Here is a 19,194-nt window from a genome sequence, read left to right as displayed (position 1 = left end):
AATTTTGGAGATGGGTAGGTGGCCCCAGCCCTCAACTGGGGGTGGGAGGGGGGAATGCCTTACCTCTGGATATAGTCTCCACAAGTTTTCCCTCCCCTTTGTTGGGTATTTTGGCTAACGTCATCCCCGTGGGGTCCTGGGAGGCTCTTGCTTTCCTGGCATCTGGGACTTTTTGGTTGCTACCTCCAGTTCCCCATCCCCTATTGACACCTCTATTCAATTTCCTGTCCCTCTGTACATCTCATCTATCTCCTCCCATACCTGATTCTGCCCCTCTTTTTCCCCTCCCCCTCCTCTCTTCCTGCCAAGTCTCTCCTACCCTCTACTTCCTTTGATTATTTTGTTCCCCCTTCTAAGTAGGACTGAAGTATCCACTCTTTGGCCTTCCTTCCTCTTGAGCTTCATGTGGTCCATGAGTTGTATCATGGGTATTCCACACTCTTTGCCTTATCAGTGAGTACATACCATGTGTGGCCTTTTGTGACTGAGTTACCTCACTCAGAATGATATTTTCTACATCCATCCATTTGCCTGTGAATTTCATGAAGTCTCCAAAATTTTAACCCAGAATTATTCCTATCTAAAGGAAATACAGGGATAAAGAGTGGAGCAGAGACTGAAGGAAAGGCTGCCCCACCTGGGTATCCATCCCATCTGCAGACACCAAACCCAGACACTATTGCGGATGCCAAGAAGTGCTTGCTGACAGGAGCCTGATACAGCTGTCTCCTGAGAGGCTCTGTCAGATCCTGACCAATACAGATGCGGGTGCTCGCAGCCAACCATTGGACTGATCACAGGGACCCCAATAGAAGAGTTATGGGAAGGACTGAAGGAGCTTAAGGGGCCTTATCTGGCATCAATGGGAGGGGAGGCCCTTGGTCCTGTGAAGGCTTGATGCCCCAGTGTAGAGGAATGCTAGGGCGGTGAGGTGGGAGTGGGCAGATGGGTGGGGGAACACCCTCATAGAAGGTAAGGGGGGATGGGATAGGAGGGTTGCAGAGGGGAAACTAGGAAAGAGAATAACATTTGAAATGTAAACAAATAAAATATCCAATTGAAAAAACTTTTTTAAAAAAAGAGAAAAACAAAAGTAACACTGCTTACTTACATATTTATATATTTGTTCCATGAAAGTAAATAATATACCTCTATTTTTTTTTAAATATTTTTTGAAAGGTTTTTATTTGTTTATTATACATATACAATGTTGCTGTCTTCAGACCCTCCAGAAGAGGAAGTCAAATCTCTCATTAAGGATGGTTGTGAGCCACCATGTGGTTGCTGGGATTTGAACTCAGGACCTTCGGAAGAGCAGTCAGTGCTCTTAACCTCTGAGCCATCTCTCCAGCCCCTCTCTATTTTCAAATACTTATATTAAATGGTTATCAAAAACGTAAATTATAAAAAAATTACAATTTTTTAAAAAAATTTTAAGAAAAGCTTTCCTAGCCCAGGGCGAGGTAGTAGTTGTGCCTAGCAGGGTTTTCTGCATTGCTGTGGAGCTGTGGCTGCTCTCCAGCTCTCCCTCTCAAACAAAAGGATTTACAGCATCACACTATCTAACAGTCTATAGAGGGGGGCATATGCAGGAAAGCAAGGTAAGCCTGAGGCAGGTCCACAGTATAGGACGGCTTACAAGAGAGGCTTACAAGATGGGCTGGCATCTGGTAACTTGAATTTCAAGGGAGTTTCTACAATTCTTTAACAGGGTGGTTTACTGTGTCTACCTTATTTATACAATGTGGTTTATGCTTCCTTCCGGGGGTCTAAAATTTGGTCATATAATCATATGACAGGCAAAAAGTATCTACAAGACCAACTCCCTATTTAAAACAAAACAACTGAGTATTGTCTCTAATGAGTTTCACTCATTGGCAAACTATAAATGCTAGAATTTGAGGTCAAAGAGATAAAGAATGTCTGTATGCCCCCACTAGGAGAGGAGTTTTGGAAGTGTACATCCAATAACTTACACACCTTTGCTCTATGCTGACTCTAAGCTGCTCACTAAGGCAAATCACAGCTTTAAAGATAATTATATTCTAAGATCTTGAGTCCTTGAAGGAAATCACTGTTGAGGACTGTGACGTGTTGCAGAACACTTATATTTTTAGTTCTAGGTCTTAAGATCAGAATGAGTCCTAGCTGGTCCTGATGTAGAAAAGATTTAAAACTGATGCTATGACAAAATAAGATTGAATGTCTCCCTTAATGCAGGGGAGGAGATGTGTTGTCTGAGACAGAGAGAGAGGGGAACAAATATTTATGAGGAAAAGAATAACTCATTGATAGTACAAGCCACATGTTCAAAGTCCTCCTTGGCTTGACTCCCAATATGACAAAATAAATGACTAAAAACAGATTATATATTTCTACCCATAACCATGACCTCTAAGAGTTTCCGGTAGTAATTAATAATGGTGTCCGTCTGTAAGTCACTGTCTGGACTAACTAGCACTGGTCTGGACCAAGAACACTGGGTCAGTCCAACAGAGCCTCCAAGAGGCCTTCTTTCTCTTTTCCTCTGTGCCAAGAAAAACATGTCCCAAACGGGCTATTACTTCCTGACACATGAAGACAGGCCAGCCAACCCATTCCTGAAACACACATCAGACATAAACATCTGCCATATCATGGCCACAACATGGGCCATAACTAAGATACAAATGTTTATTGTAAAGTGATACAGTACAGGAGTTGTTCTTTAGCAAAACCCAACTGTGTTAACCATAAATTTAATCTCAAAATATCTTTATGTAAGATGGGAGCATGCCCAGTAGTAGAGAACCTGTCTAGCGTGTACACACAAGCCCTACGTTTAGTTCTCAACACCTCAAAACACAAATGCTGGTCTACAGAGTGCATTCCAGGACAGCCAGGGCTACACAGAGAAACCCTGTCTCGGAAAACAAACAAACAAATAAACAAAAAACAAATGACCAAAGAAATCATTTTGAAGGTTCTCACACTCGAATGATGAAAACGTACTTTCCAGTATGACTACCTGGGTGCCCTGATCCATCTCACTTACATTTTGGAGCTCTTTCAGGAGCTGGGGTTCTGCGGATCTTCTCTGCTTTGGCTTCCTGACTTCCTGGAGTTCTCTGCTTTTTCCTTTGGCGAGGTTCTACAGATGATCCTTAAAACAGTGAAGACATTATTGCAATGTCAATCAATCTTCGGGATCTCAATTGGATCAACTTGTGTTAGGTCATCTACATGGCCAGATCCCAGTAGAAAGTCCCAAGTCCTGTCTGTAATGAGCTTCCCTGGTCGAAAAAAACCACAAGTGGCACAACTTTGATACTAAAGGAATCAAGTGGGGATCATGTGTCTTAAGCAAGTCACACTGAGAGCCACTAGTTCCTGGAGTATCTGGAGGATCATAGTTTCTAAGGCTCTTCCTCAAAGCTGTCTTCAGTATAAGATCGGAGACAACAAACATGTATTCCCTACCACAACCACAGCAACTCATGTTTTCAGAGTCCAGCTGATAACAGCTTACGAACGCTTCTCCTGAGGTGATGCTATTTTAAAATGTCCCAAAATAAGTTAATTTTTTTCCCAAAAGTTCTGAGGGATATTACTGACCTTACTATGTTAGTTACCTGAGATTATGAAATCCACCATTTGCAGGCTAACGATTTTTGTTCAAAATACAATGGATTCATCATAAAATTATGGGTTTGTTTTTTTTTTTCTTTTTAAAGGTAGGTTCCTGAGTAGCCTCAAACACTTGATCGTCCTACCTCAGCCTTCTAAATGCTAGGATAACAGACACACAACATCATTTTTCTTTCCAGGATTTGGGACTAAACAAAGGGGCCTGACCATCCCAGGAAAGTGCCTGAGTGTGGAGCCTAGCCTCTCCTCCTCCACAGAGCTCCTGGAAGCTCTGCGGACTTCCACAGCTGTGGATCATCGTGTACCCTGGCAAATAGGGGTGCTAGCTTTCTGTCCTGTCATATCATGGGAGGTGCTTGGAAAAAATGCTGCAATACCAAACTGCTTACTTCTTCTGTCTCTACTTTTTAAATATGTAATACAGAAGTTGCTTCCAAACTAGTAAGTTAAATTCCAAATGAGAAAATAAGACTCCAAATTAAACAGAAATGTGAGAGAGAGAGAACATAACTTTTTCCCTCCTTAAAATTACCCTGTGAGATGAATAACTACTATGGAAGACCAGAGTTCCCTGTCAAGTTAATAACGTGGCCCAGGGTTTGATTTCTCTTCTTTTTTGTAGTTCTGTAGTTAAGCTATAAAATGTGAGACCAAAGAAAAGAATCAACACCAAAGAGAATGGCTACTCTGATCACACAGATAGCTCCTTAGTGTTACTATGAAAACTGAATAAAACAAAGAAGTTCTGAAACTGTTTCCAAGCAAGTGCATGCTTACTAAAATGTCTTTAAATAGCAGCATGGAAAAAAGAAGTGACTTAGTAGACTGGTCTGGTGTCTAATTCACCACTTTTACAGCTGTAACTCCTAGCCACACTCACTGCCCACAGTGTGCTCCTCACCCCTCATCCAGGGATCTTCTCTTTGCACAGCAGACCACAGGCCCAACAGGTGAGAACAACTCCCATACGTAAGGCTCAGGGAATGTTGCAGAGGAGGCAGTGAAAAGAATGTAAGAGCCAGAGGATAAAGGAGTTTGCTGTGAGCCTCTGACTCCTCGGAATGGCAGAAGCTACAGCCATGAAGTCTCACCAAGACGACTGCCTAAACATGAGCAAAACAAGAGCAATAATGGCCATGCCAAAGGAGACGAAGGAAGCAGATCGTGGTGGCACACACCTTTAATCCAGAACTCCAGAGGGAGGCAGAGGCAGGCAAATCTCTTAGTTTCAGGCTAGCCTAGTCTACAGAGTAAGTTCCAAGACAGCCAGGGAAGGCAGAGAAACGCTGTGTCTCAGGGGGAAAAAAAGGCCAGAAAAACTATATGAAAAACTAAAGACAACTAAGGAACAGTGAGAGTTGGAGAAATAGTCTACCCCAGGGAAGAGCATACACCATTGGTTATCCAATACCAAATGCTCAACCCTGAAAACACACATAAAAGTCCCATTATACCTACTGAACAGTATATATTTAGGACTATATGTATATATATTCATATACATATGTGCATGCAGCAACAGCTGATGAAAGGGAGGCCATGAACTTGAAAGAGAACAAGAAGGAGTATATGTCAGGTTTAAAAGGGAATAATATAATTGTATTACCATCTTAAAAAGGAAAATATTTTAAAAGGAAAAAAATCTTTTTTTGGGGGGGGTGGTTTCGAGACAGGGTTTCTCTGTGTAGCCCTAGCTATCCTGGAACTCACTCTGTAGACCAGGCTGGCCTCAAACTCAGAAATCCGCCTGCCTCTGCTTCCCAAGTGCTGGGATTAAAGGCATGCGCCACCACTGCCCAGCTTCATTTATTTTTAATGTCAAGTTTAGTTGCATTAAATTTTAGCAGCAAGAACAATACAATCTGAGCTGGGTCTAGTGACTCACTACTATGATCCTTGCACTCAGGCAGGCAGATCTCTGTGAGCTCAAGGCCTCCAAAGCCAGTTCGAGGTTAGCCAGAGCTACACAGTAAGACCTGAAAAAGAAAACATGTATTTTAGTCAGTTTTTCTACTTTATCAGTAAAGCCAACTTTTTCATCTAGCACTAAAAACCAGAAGCTAAATGAGTGCAAACTTCTCACCTCCTCTCTATCATTGTTCATGTAACTTCACAACTAAAAGACAAAACTAACGGTACGGTAATGATACAGTTAGGCAGCAGAGCTTTTTAGGTCCTGGGTAGTACATGCCTTTAATTCCAGCAGAAGACAGCCAGGTCTACAGGTTCACTTCCAGGACAGCCAGGGCTGCACAGAGAAAAACTGTCTCAAAAAAACAAGGAAATAAGAGGGGGCGGGGGAGGAGGAAAAGCTAAACTAAATGATGACTACATATACACAAGAATAATCTGCTACTTCAATCTCTAGTTCCATCATCAGCACATGAACCCACAGAGCTACAAACAAGATGTTCATCTATATAACAGAGAGGGTCCAAGAGAAATGCTAACACTGTTCTCCTCAAAGCCTGTGTGTGGTGCCTTTCTTTGCTCTGTGTCTGTTTCAGGAAGTGTCAATGTAAGCACCAATTGAACAGTACAGGAGAGGCGTCTGGAAGAACATTTACTTCTGGGGACAACTGGACAACAAAGACGCTCCTGAAGTACCTGTGAATAAGCCAAATGCTATAAATTGTACCTGACCTGAATTCAAACAAAAATATAGAGACTGGCCTAATTTTAACACAATAAATACAAGATATGTAAACAGAAGGGATTCAAGGAAATACCTGACACGGGACATGTTTGCTATAAATATTATCATCACAAACATCATTACAATAAATATTTATTTATCCTTTGTTGACTATTATATCCCAACACCCAAAAGATTAGAGACTTAGCCAAGGAATTAGACATCTGTTGAAAGAAACCGCCAGGTGGCGGTGGCGCACACCTTTAATCCCAGCACTTGGGAGGCAGAGGCAGGCAGATTTCTGAGTTCGAGGCTGGCCTGGTCTACAGAGTGAGTTCCAGGACAGCCGAAGGCTACACAGAGAAACCCTGTCTCGAAACACCCCCCCCCACAAAAATAAACCATTATTTTAATAAAGCTGCCACCCAGTAATTGTCCCAAATAAAACATATCTGTTTTAGGATTACCTATAATTCTATAACCAAAAATCATTTATTGGCCAGGCGGTGGTGGCACACGCCTTTAATCCCAGCACTTGGGAAGCAGAGGTAGGCTGATTTCTGAGTTCGAGGCCAGCCTGGTCTACAGAGTGAGTTCCAGGACAGCCAGGGATGTACAGAGAAACCCTGTCCCAAAAAAACAACAACAACAACAACAATAACAACAACAAAAATCATTTATCAGCATAGCCAACTACTTTTACAAAATGATATGTTCTTTTTAAAAGGTCCACATCATAGTTATTAAGTATAATAATTACAATTTAAATGCAATTTCTGCATATTTACAATATCAAGTTTTAGTGGCACTGTACTTTTTTTCCCTATGTTAAGTATTAGTGTGCTTGCTCACAAGGACAAACTGGTTTATCAACCTACCCACACAGATTTGCAACTAATCACAAAAATAAGGCTAAAAAAAATATTTTTCAAATGATAACACATTGCAAACACAGGTATAGCTAAGGAAACAAGTGGAATTACGTTCTTCTTTACCAACTAGCTGTTTTGAGACTGGTTTTGGGTAGTATCTTAAATGTGGATGAAATTTAACACGAAGAGCTGCAGGAAGAGGAGGAATGGCTGAATCGTGACCGCGGGGACAGGACATCTAGTCCCAGTCAACATGGATTTCTAATAGTCTTTTGAAAAATGGTTTTCCATTGAATTCTTCAAACTCACTTCTTGTCTCCTTGGTTCAACGGCTTAAATCTAAACCAGATAACTAACGGTCGCATTCACAACTTCACTCCGTAAGATAAAAACTGTTTTCCAACAGAAGGCAACATCTAACTGCTCAGCCAAGTGAAAGAAGTCTAAGTGCTCAATCTTGCATACCCCTACTATGAAGTTACTATGCCACAATACTTTTTTACACTATGTATCATACACTACTAAGTTTCTTACCGCTTCCTATCTTTTGCTCACTGTCCGAATCCTCTTTGGATCACTATTGCTGGCTAAATAATTAATTCCCTTGACACTGACCCTGAAGAACATGCAGAGCTCTCTCCGGTCCATCAGTTTTAACTCTAAAAGTCCATTTGGCCTCCTCCCCCTCCCCTAAAACCACTTACACGCCCCTGCCCTTTGGCATTTGTTACCCCTTGGAGCACAAGTGAACTCCGTCAGGTTCTGCGCGCCCATCCCAGATCACTGGCTCAGTTTCCCCCGAGGGGTGAGATCCCTCCCAGTCTACACCCAAAGCTTCCAGCAAGCACCAGAACCCAATAAACCTCGTCCTGCTTTCCAGGGCGGAGCGACTCCGGACCCGCAGCCCCGCCACCCAACAACAGCTTCCTCTCCGAGACTCTTGACTTTAAGCTCCACTTTTGCGTACTATTTCGGGAGAGAAAACTTTGGGCCATCTTCTCGGCTGGGCCCGGTCTCTCTGCAAATTCGGGGGCGCCCGCCCTGCTCCCCGCGGCCCGCAGCCCGCAGCCAGGCCCGGCCCCCTCTCCCGAGTCCGCCGCGGCCGTTGGCGCGCAGCCTTCACCTTCTTCCTTTGCCATCGTCTCCGCGGAGACCCCGGTGGCCCTCCTGCTTCCAAGCGGCCCGGAGTCTCCCAAACCTCCGAGTATCCAAACCCCGCGGCCGCACCGGCCCGCTCCCGGCTGCCGCGCCCCCACTTCCTGACCCGCCCCCCTCTGGTGTCTCCGCCAACTGTGTCCCCCCAAGGCGCTCCGGGAACCAGAGTGCAGGGAGCGGGGGCCGGCCGGACCGTTTCGTCAGCGCGCCTCAGCCTTGCCCTCGGCGGCCACGGCTTGGCAATTCTCCTGGGAGGAGCGAGGGCCGCCGCGTGCTCCTTGCTGATCCTCGCGGGTACGCAAGAGCCAGAGCAAGCTTTTCGGGACGCTGGGATCCGACAAAGAAAGTCATAGACTGTTGCCCAGATCCAGTCCCTATGTCCAGCCCTTTTTACAAACTGACAACTGAATTTCAAGTGCAGAGCACTGGAATCCTGGAGTTCTCACGATTTCAAAGCCAGGCAAAACGTTCTAGGCAGGTCCTGTAGATGAGTAGCTTTTTGTTTGTTTGTTTTTGAGACTAGATCTCTATATGGTCCAAGCTGCTCTCAACTTTCCTCAGGTTCCCTACTGCTGCAATGGCAAGAGTGATCCACAGTTTGGCTTAATAGACACTTGACTGCTACAAAAAAGTTTGTACCAGGATGCTCCCTATTGTAATCCCAGAACTTGTCAAGAAGAGGCAGGTGGTTCATTATTTCAAGGCCAACCTCAGCTACATAAGCTGAAGTTAAGTTATTATCAAATAAAAAGGGAAACATACAAGAAAGCAATGTGTCAATCACCAAAATTGCCTTAAACAAAATGTTTGCTCATGTCAATATTCTGGAAAAAAAAGCACAATAGTACTTTATAGTCTGCTACGAAGGAATGTATGTAGATTATTCCATAACAATAGAATGTAGTTTCAGTTTGTTGTACAGTGCATGTCTCATACTGCAGACACTGCACACCTTCAGTTGGCCAAACTGCATGAGTGAACAGCCATATCAAAGAAAGGGTGTTTGTGAGCTCTTCCTTTCCTTCTTTCTTTCTTTCTTTCTTTCTTTCTTATATAGGCCTTATATGGTAATTCGTAGAAATTCCTAATTATTTTTCTATATAATGCCTGGTTTCTGGATATGTTCTGATTCTGTGGGATCCTGACCTAGACATATGGGGGTCTAATGAGGCCTGGCAATCCTACATCCAAGAGAGAGAAAGAGAGAGAGAGAGAGAGAGAGAGGTCCCATGGTCCACTGGTTGTTTCTGGTTAATTAGGAGTTCAACCAGAGCCACCAATTATTTTTCTGCCTTGCCTTGGATTCAGAGTATACCCTGGTGATCCTGGAGTCTGAGAAAATTAGAAAAGCCCAACACCTGAGCTCCCATTGGTAGGGTTTCAACACTTAGATTGCACAACAGAGCCAAAAAACCATAAGGATATTCCACAACACTAGATCTATGTCTAGGGTTTGGATAGGCCCAGTAAAGGATGTTTGGCATAGTAGAAGCTGAGATGGAATCCAGAAAGAACCAGCTTAACTGAATTGGGAAAACTAGACATTTAGGAGACCTCTGGTGGGTTGTGAAGAATCAGGCTGCCTTGATCTTTGGCTTAAAAGCCATCTCACAGTAATGACAAATTAGGCTCATTCCTCTTTATGATTAAACTCGTTTTTCAAGTATCAGGCCATGCCCCACATGAAACCTGTGGCATTAACTACAAATGGTTCTGTACTGCCTGTTCCAGAAATGATAATCATGTCTTTGTTTCAGGATGCCCTTAGGAAGAACTTGCTATGATGTTCTGCTCCTGTAACCCCGGATATTTTGCCCACTAAGTCCCCCATTTGAAAAACCCCTACTGCTGAACCATAAAAGCCTCATTTTCCTCATATTCAATGCTGACCTCTTGAACCACACTTGGTTAGAGGTCTACATACATGAATTTAAAAATCTTCCTTTAACTATTTGCTTGCAAGTGCTGGAGAGAAGGATCAGCAGTTAAGAGCACTGGCTGCTCTTTCAGAGGACCCATGTTCAGTTCCCAGCAACCACAGGTCAGCTTACACCTGTCTGTAACTCCAGTTCCCGGGGATCCAAACCCTCACCCAGACAAACATGAAGTCAAATCACCAATGTACATCAAAAAAGAAAAATAATTATTTGCTTGCTCTAGTTAATTTGGCCGTGATGACTTGGGTCTGTGGTCCTTCTCTTCCCATCTCTAGGATTAACACATGCTCAAAGGTCTTGGGTAAATGCCAAACAAAGTTGTTAATAACAGGAATCATCAGCTGTGACCAGGCTTAAAAAAACTGGCAGGACTCATTGTGCTGTGGCATGAAGACTGTTGCTTGATTCAAAAGCTCTTTTGTCAGTTGTCACTAGTTCTGACACGTTTCCTTTCTTTTTGAGACAAAGACTCATATACCTTAAACTGACTTGAACTCATGGCACTTCTCTTGTCTCCAGTTCCCAGGTGTTGAGTAAGAATAGAGACATGCCCCATTACACCCGATTTTCTGAACTTTTCTTTTAAAATATGAGAGAGGTGAAGCTGACTGAAGAAGCACCTCAGAAGATTCTGGCTTCCACAGACACCAAGCATGAGGCAAAACCCCATAGTCATTAAAAGTAAAATAAAAACTAAGAAATTAAGCATGTGTTTTGTTAAAATATTTTTAAAGTATTTTTAGATTTATTTTATGTATATAAATGTCTTGCATGAATGTGTGTCTCTGGTGCCTGAGGCAGACACAAGAGGGTATCAGATCCTCTGGAACCAGCTATGGACAATTGCAAGCCATCATAGGAATGCTGGAAAACACTCCTGGGTGTTCTGCACCAGTACAAAGTGCTCAAGACTGCTGCACCATCTCTCCAGCCCCACATTAAAGTATTTTTTGAGTTGGGTATATTAGACATCATTTTTTTTTAATCAAAACTCTTCTAGAAAGACATTTCTAGCTGGTTAGAAACAAAATTCATAAATATTGGTACTAAAAGATTATGGACACCAAGCAGCCTAGCATCAAAACTTTGTTAGTGATACAAGCACAGTGGTACGGGCCTGTACTTATAACACCTAGGAGGGAGAAACAATAAGGAATTCAAGACCACCTGCAGCTCCGCCGTGAGGGCAAGGCTTCGCCCGGCTGCATGAAGCCCTGTCTCTAAATAAATATTTAGATATTTTACAAAGAAGAAAAAAGGACTAATAGATGGCTCAGTGAGTTAATGAACTTGCTGCTAAAGCTAAGGTTACCACCATCTTGTCCTAACCCTGTCTTATGTCAGCCTAGACCTTCTTCGGCCTTCTACTTCACAATAGCCTGACCTGCCTTGGCAACACTTTGGAACTGGTCATGACCCTGACCATAGTCCAGATGTATTCACCAAAATAGTGGATGCCTGTGCAAGATAAAATACATCTAAAATAACAGAGAGGAAGTGTAAGCCAAAAACAATTGTCATGCTGTCTGGAAAACACTATGAAGCTCACAAGAAAGCAGAAGTTACTAGGCCACCCCAAGACCCTCACTGACATACCTGCACAAGCACATGTAATTATGGTTGGTCTTTAAAAACACTGTTCCCCATGCTGGGCAGTGGTGGCTCATATCCTTAAGCCCAGCACTTGGGAGGCAGAGGCAGATGAACTTTTTAGTTCAACACCAGCCTGGTCTACAGAGTCTGCTCTATTACAGCCAGGGCTATGAAAAGAAACCCTGCCTTAAAAGACCAAACCTGAAAATGAAGTAAACAAAAATAAGCCAAAAATAAATTAATAAAAACACTGTGCCCCTGAACTTGGGAACCAAGAGAGTCTTAGGCATGAGCCACTCTTGGTTGCTGGCTAATAAAGGGGCTCATATATTTTAATTGGCTTAGTTAGCATAGTTGTCAATAATAATCTCATGAGGATCCTTTCTCTCCTTCTCTTACATGCTGTGATCATGTTATAAAGTGAATAAATAAATAAATAAATGAAAAAATATAAAGAAGTCTCAAATATTTTACAAATTGTATGGATTACTGTATACTGATAGGAAATTAAGGTTATATTTGCTATAACATACTGTATATATGTTTCAACTCTTGTTTAAAGCATTGTGCATATGCAACTCATTTAAAAATGTGATGTACTGCCGGGCGGTGGTGGCTCACACCTTTAATCCCAGCACTTGGGAGGCAGAGGCAGGTGGATTTCTGAGTTCGAGGCCAGCCTGGTCTACAGAGTGAGTTCCAGGACAGCCAGGGCTACACAGAGAAACCCTGTCTCGAAAAACCAAAGGGGAAAAAAAAATGTGATGTACAGTTTGAGTCCCTGAAAGGTACTCATGTAAACTGCTTAGGATAATTAAGAAATGCAAGTTAAGCCAGGCAGTGGTGGCACAAGCCTTTAATCCCAGCACTTGGGAGGCAGAGGCAGGCAGATCTCTGAATTCGAGGCCATCCTGGTCTACAGAGTTAGTTCCAGGACAGCCAGAGCTATACAGAGAAACCCTGTCTCGAAAAACCAAAAAAAGAAAAGAAAAGAGAAGAAAAGAAGAGAAGTGCAAGTTAGTCACTGCTCCTCCCTGTTTCAGAGATAGTGCATCTTCTTGTGCAGTGCCAGCCAAGTCCTGTAGACAAAATGGTGAAGGTCAGTGTGAACAAATTTGAAATTTGGCCATATTGGGCGCCTGGTTACCAGGGCTGTCTTCTGCTCTGCACTTGGCAAAGTGGAGATTGTTGACATCAATGACCCCTTCATTGACCTCAACTACAATACATGGTCTATTTGTTCCAGTATGACTCCACCCAAAGCAAATTCAACGGCACAGTCAAAGCTGAGAATGGGAAGCTTGTCATCAACGGGAAGCCCATCACCACCTTCCATGAGTGAGATCTGGCTAACATCAAATGGGGTGATGCTGGTGCTGAGTATGTTGTGGAGTCTACTGGCATCTTCACCACCATGGAGAAGGCTGGGGCCCACTTGAAGGATGGGGCCAAAAGGGTCATCATCTCCGCCCCTTCTGCAATGCCCCCATGTTGGTGATGGGTGTGAACCAGGAAAAAAATATGACAACTTACTCAAGATTGTCTGCAATGCATCCTGCACCACCAACTGCTTAGCTCCCCCACCTCCATCCCCCGGTCAAGGTCATCCATGACCACTTTGGCATCGTGGAAGGGATCATGACCACGATCCATGCCATCACTGCCACTCAGAAGACTGTGGATGGCCACTCTGGAAAGCTGTGTTGTGATGGCCGTGGGGCTGCCCAGAACATCATCCCTGCATCCACTGGTGCTGCCAAGGCTGTGGGCAAGGTCATCCCAGAGCTGAACGGGAAGCTCACTGGCATGGCCTTCCGTGTTCCTACCCACAATGTATCTGTTTTGGATTTGACATGCCGCCTGGGAAAACCTGTCAAGTATGATGACATCAAGAAGGTGGTGAAGCAGACATCGAGGGCTCACTAAAGGGTATCCTAGGCTACACTGAGGAGCAGGTTGTCTCCTGCGACTTCAACAGCAACTCCCACTCTTCCACCTTTGCTGCTGGGGCTGGCACTGCTCTCAAAGACAACTTGGTGAAGCTCATTTCCTGTATGACAATGAATACAGACGGTTACAGCAACAGGGTGGTAGACCTCATGGCCTCCATGGCCTCCATTGCCTCCAAGGAGTACAAAACCCTGGACCACCCACCCCAGCAAGGACATTGAGAGCAAGAGAGAGGCCCTCAGTTGCTGAGGAGTCTCTCTTCCAACTCAGCCCCTAACACTGAGCAGCTCACTCACAATTTCCATCCCAGACCCCATAATAACAGGGAGGGGCCTAGGGAGCCCTCCCTACTCTCTTGAATACCATCAATAAAGTTCGATGCACCCACAAAAAAAAGAAATGCAGGTTAGTAGTTAGTCACCTATAAATAATCAAACTTGTAGTCTTGTTAGGTAGTAGTGTAGTTAATTACAGCAATAAGCTTTCTTTAGCCTTTTGTGTGTGTTTTCAATTTAAGCAGAGAGTAAATAGCTAGAAACAAGCAATATTTGCCTCTTCAGATATACTTTAGATAGCTAGGTGGTCCTCAAACACTTCAGAGATCTGCAGAATATGGCATTCAAGATGTTTTTAGTAACAAAAGGTTTTGTTTTTGTTTTTTGTTTTTTGGCTTTTTCAAGACAGGGTTTCTCTGAATAGCCCTGGCTGAACTCACTCTGTAGACCAGGCTGGTCTTGAACTTAGAAATTGGCCTGCCTCTGCCTCCCAGGTGCTGGGATTAAAGGCGTGCGCCACCACCGCCCGGTACAAAAGGCTTTTTTGACAGACACATCAGCTCTTAATAGCACCCCCAATCTACTTCAAAGAAGATGATGAGCACAGAAGAACCTCTACAAGGAGTTTGCTTCAGTTGTGGCAAACATAGCTCCCGGGCAGAAAACCTGTCCCTTACCTCGCTGGCAGACAGCAGGCTGTGGACAAGCAGGACTCTGGGAAGTCGACTGACCCACTTTGCAGAGACAAGATGGGCCAGTCCTTCAAAATTTCTGCTTCACAGAAAGTCTGTCAGATATTCTGAGCCTATCAACTGAAGGTTGGCTACCCCACTGATACAGGGAAAGCTTAGGTGACTGAGCAGGTCGCCAGCAGTCCCTGTCATTTCTGTAGTTTTGGAAGCTGCTTGCAGTGCACTTCCTGTTTACTCAGGTAATGTTTATTCTTCTTGGGTCTCTGATGGAGTTGAAGACTAGATAGTTACAGTCTTACTGCTTTCCTTATTAAAGATTAAAGACATGAAAGCTTAAGTTGTTTAGGATTTAAGAAAATATTTTAGGGTCTAAAGATGTTTTTAGGTTGATGGATTAAAGTTATAAGAAAGTGATTTAGGTAGAGAAGTTTGGACTCACCACGATAAGGTAGATAGTTGAGTACTTGTGAAAGACCCCCAGAACTGGGGAGATCCTTACTCAAGTCTCGGGATGACGCGACCACCCAATGACTCACAAGAGACCTAACTTGCTGCAATCACACGAGGTTTATTGGGGATACTGGTACCGGGGTCGATCTCATGACCTTGCCAGTCAGAGGAGTTCGACCTGGAACACAAGAAGTGTGAGGGTATTTAAGGGAAGCTGGGGGCGGAGAGAGAGTTACCAAGGAAACAGAACATAAAAACAGTGGAAAATTTCTGAGGGACCTGACCCAAAGTATTCAGTTAGGGAGGGGAACATATTCATTCTAGGAAAGTAATCTTCATCTATTGGTTGACAGGGTGGAGAGTCTCATAAACCACTAGACCTTCATTCTTAGTTCCGCCCTCATTGTGGATCACTCAGGAGGGGCAGGTATCGGGAACCAGAGCCCTGAGGCTCTGGGTTCCTGGAACTGGCTATTTCACCTTTTTGGCTTGTGGCAGAGGTTTTCCTTGCCCTCTTTTAAGCAAAGGTTACACATTAATACATACATTTCTATTAAATGCCCTCATTTTAAATTCTATGATTCTCCAGCCTTTCACTTGGTCCAAAGTTTCCAAACACAAATAAACTGGACATTATAAATGTAAGTCTTTTTTTTTTCTTTTTTCTTTTTGTTTCTTTTATAAATGTAATTCTTACATGATAGTTCATAATTGTTCCTATTGTATTCAGTTGATTGATGTTAAGAGAAAAAGCCATCTATTGGACTAAAAGGGAGAAATGTAGTGAGAATTTTGGTTCCATTAAAAACCCAGATATATGATTATGTTTTTGGTTTTGATTTTGGTTTTTTGTTTTTTCAAGACAGGGTTTCTCTGTATAGCTCTGGCTGTCCTGGAACTCACTCTGTAGACCAGGCTGGCCTCAAACTCAGAAATCTACCTGCCTCTGCCTCCCAAGTGCTGGGATTAAAGGCGTGCGCCACCACTGCCCAGCTATGTTTTTGTTTTAATCCCGGGTGTGGAGTATGGGGCTGCTTCAGATTGTCCACAGCATCTACGACTTTTCTCGTGCTCCAGGGAGGGCATGATTTTTGCTAGCTACAAACAGCTTATGTTTGGAATTCTGGGGACTCTTGAGAGGATATGAGTATGAGATCCCCAAGTTGGCTCGTGGCAGCTGCTGTTTCCCCTGCTGCTTGTCTCTGTTGCTGCTGGTTCCTGCTGGTTCCTGCTGGTTCCTGCTGGTAGCTGCTGGTTCCTGCTGGTTGCTGCTGGTTCCTGTTGGTTCCTGCTGGTTGCTGCTGCTTGTCTCTGTTGCTGCTGGTTCCTGCTGGTTGCTGCTGGTTGCTGCTGGTTCCTGCTGTTGCATTTGTTCTTTTGCTGCATTGCTGGTTTGCAGAATCACTGATTGGAGATATTCTGATGATGAAGATTGGATTCGCCCCTAGGAAGTCAATGCTTCTAATCAGCAAAAAGTAGTCTAAAGAGATCTGGCCAGCCCCTGGCCCTCTATCCTTTCTTGCCTACCTAGTGTTGAAAGGGATTGGGGGTGCAGAAGGGTAGTAGATATAAGAACCCAATAAAAAGCCAGGCCGTGGCGGCACACATCTTTAATTCCATCACTTGAGAGGCAGAGGCAGGCAGATTTCTGAGTTCGAGGCCAGCCTGGTCTACAGAGTGAGTTCCAGGACAGCCAGGGCTACACAGAGAAACCCTGTCTTGAAAACAAAACAAAACAAAACAAAGAAAAAACAAACAAACAAAAAGAACCCAGTAAAGTCTCGAAAAAGTATGGTTACAGTAATGGATGGGGAAAGGTCCAGCCCCTTGTGGGTGGTGCCATCTCTGAACTGGTGGCGCTGAGTTTTATAAGAAGGCAGTGAAAACTCACAGGGAATAAGCCAGTAAGTAGAGCTCCTCGATGGCCTCTGCATCATCTGCCTCCAGGCTGGTGAAGTGAAAGGCAAATAACCCCTTTCTTCCCCAACTTGCTTTTTGATTGTTTATCACCACGATAGAAACCTTACAACAGGCGACAGGCGGGCACAGGTTCAATCCGGTTGAGGTACCAGCAGTGAGAGGAGGAAGTGGACAGCAGCCCCATCCCTGACCACGAAAGCTCCTTCCACTTGACCCCCCTAAGTACACAAACCATGCTGAAGGGCGAGGCTCTGACCAGAAGCAGAGGGCCGAAGCAAAGAAACTCAATAGTATTTCTGGGGTCTGTCTTTCTTTCTTCCTTTCTTTCTTTCTTCCTTTCTTTCTTCCTTTCCTTCCTTTTTCCCTTCCTTCCTTCCTTCTTTCTCCTCCTTGTCCTCCATCTTTTTATTTTTTTGTTTTTTTTGGTCTCATATCACTGTTTGAGCTTTTTGGTTTTTTTAAACTTCACTGCTCTTTTACTTATATATTATGTTTCCCAGTTTTGTATTCTTATGGGTTTTGTTCTTGTGTTTCTCATGTATTTCCTTTTTGTCTGTCAGTTTTCTAAAAGGAAAGAAAGAAGTATGGAGTGGGAGGTGAGAAAGATCTGAGAGGATATGAGTAGAAACCATGATCAGCATGTATTGTATGAAAAAATACTTTTAAGATTAATTTATTTTGTGTGTATGAGTATACTGTAGCTGTACAGATGGCCATCATGTGGCTGCTGGGAACTGAACTCAGGATGGCCCCGCTTGCTCTGGCGTAATACACTGTAGCTGTCTTCAGATGCACCAGAAGAGGGTGTCAGATCTCTTTACGGGTGGCTGTGAGCCACCATGCGGTTGCTGGGATTCGAACTCAGGACCTTCGGAAGTGCAGTCAGTGCTCTTACCCACTGAGCCATCTCGCCAGCCCTGAAAAAATATTTTTAATTGAAAAAGTACAGGATTTCATAACAAAAGTTTTAGCCAGGGACATGCCTGTAACTCCAGCTCCCCAAGAAGTTCAAATGGGGGACTATAAAGTTGGCCAATTTAGTGAGACACTATCTCACAGCAAAGGGCTGGAGTCGTTAGATAATGGTAGCGCACTTTTTTTTCTTTTTTAAAAAGATTTATTTATTTATTATATATAAGTACACTGTAGCTGTCTTCATACACTCTAAAAGAGGGCATCAGATCTTGTTACTGATGGTTGTGAGCCACCATGTGGTTGCTGGGATTTGAACTCAGGACAGTCGGTGCTCTTAATCACTGAGCCGTCTCACCAGCCCAGTAGCACATTTTCCGTACTGCCCAGTCGCTAGATTTGTTGACCAGACTGGCCTGAAACTCCAGAGATCCACCTGCCTTTGACTTTCACATGCTGAGATTAAAAGTATGGGCCGCCCAGGTTATCAGCTTTTCTTAAATTCTGTTACCATCCTGGATATATACTTACTGACTGGAAAGGCCAGTTCCTGAAAGGCCAGTAGCACTGTGTGTCCAGTAGATGTCAGAAGCAACTAAAGCATTAAATAAATCTCATGCTCAACTGCAAATACAGGTATGTAGTTAGCTGAGCATAAAAAGCAACACTTTTAATACATTAGTAATCAATAGAAAAATCAGAACTGTACTAATATATCATAAGCCGGTACTCACATTTTAACTACTTAGAAACATTATTAGTATTAGTATTAATATATTGTATTGAAGATCAAACCCAGGGCAGTGGGTAAAAGTACTCTATCACTGGTATATAATCTCAGGTATATAATTTCAGTCCAAGATTACAAACCTATCAAAATCTTATAAAAATGACGTCTCACTCTCTGGACCCACAAGCCTCCAGTTGATGCTTTCTTCTGTTAAGTTGCCTCAGTCATGGTGTTTTGTCACAATAGAAAAGTAACTAAGATATCCACTCAACTTGCATTTACTGTGTACAAGTACAGGGTACCATGAACCTCACTGCCACACCTGCTTAGACAGCTTGAGCCTGAAGTCCTACCTATGCAGGGCCACTTGAGTCTGGGTCATCAGATCTCATTACAGATGGTTGTGAGCCACCATGTGGTTGCTGGGAATTGAACTCAGGACCTCT

General features: G+C 43.6%; 1 protein-coding gene across 4 annotated transcripts in view; it reads right to left on the bottom strand.

Moving 5' to 3' along the window:
• Positions 1–8,686, bottom strand: part of Dpy19l4 (dpy-19 like 4) — a 62,675-nt gene extending 53,989 nt beyond the window's left edge. The window contains exons 1-3 of one of the 4 annotated variants that reach the window (XM_031366615.1): positions 8,258–8,686; positions 4,529–4,730; positions 3,035–3,142 (exon numbers count right to left, since the gene is read on the bottom strand). In XM_031366615.1, the coding sequence (XP_031222475.1) occupies positions 3,035–3,142; positions 4,529–4,535 (115 nt within the window). In that variant the 5' untranslated portion in view covers positions 4,536–4,730; positions 8,258–8,686. Of the gene's footprint in view, positions 1–3,034; positions 3,143–4,528; positions 4,731–5,512; positions 6,540–8,257 lie in introns of those variants that run through there. The other 3 variants (XM_031366614.1, XM_031366616.1, XM_031366618.1) reach the window with 3 other exon arrangements.
• Between the last annotated feature and the right edge of the window lie 10,508 nt (positions 8,687–19,194).

The sequence above is a fragment of the Mastomys coucha genome, unplaced genomic scaffold (assembly GCF_008632895.1).
Source record: "Mastomys coucha isolate ucsf_1 unplaced genomic scaffold, UCSF_Mcou_1 pScaffold14, whole genome shotgun sequence".
In the NCBI taxonomy this organism is placed as follows: domain Eukaryota; kingdom Metazoa; phylum Chordata; class Mammalia; order Rodentia; family Muridae; genus Mastomys; species Mastomys coucha.
Note: the sequence above shows the minus strand (reverse complement) of the source record. Positions and strands in the feature narration are given on the sequence as shown.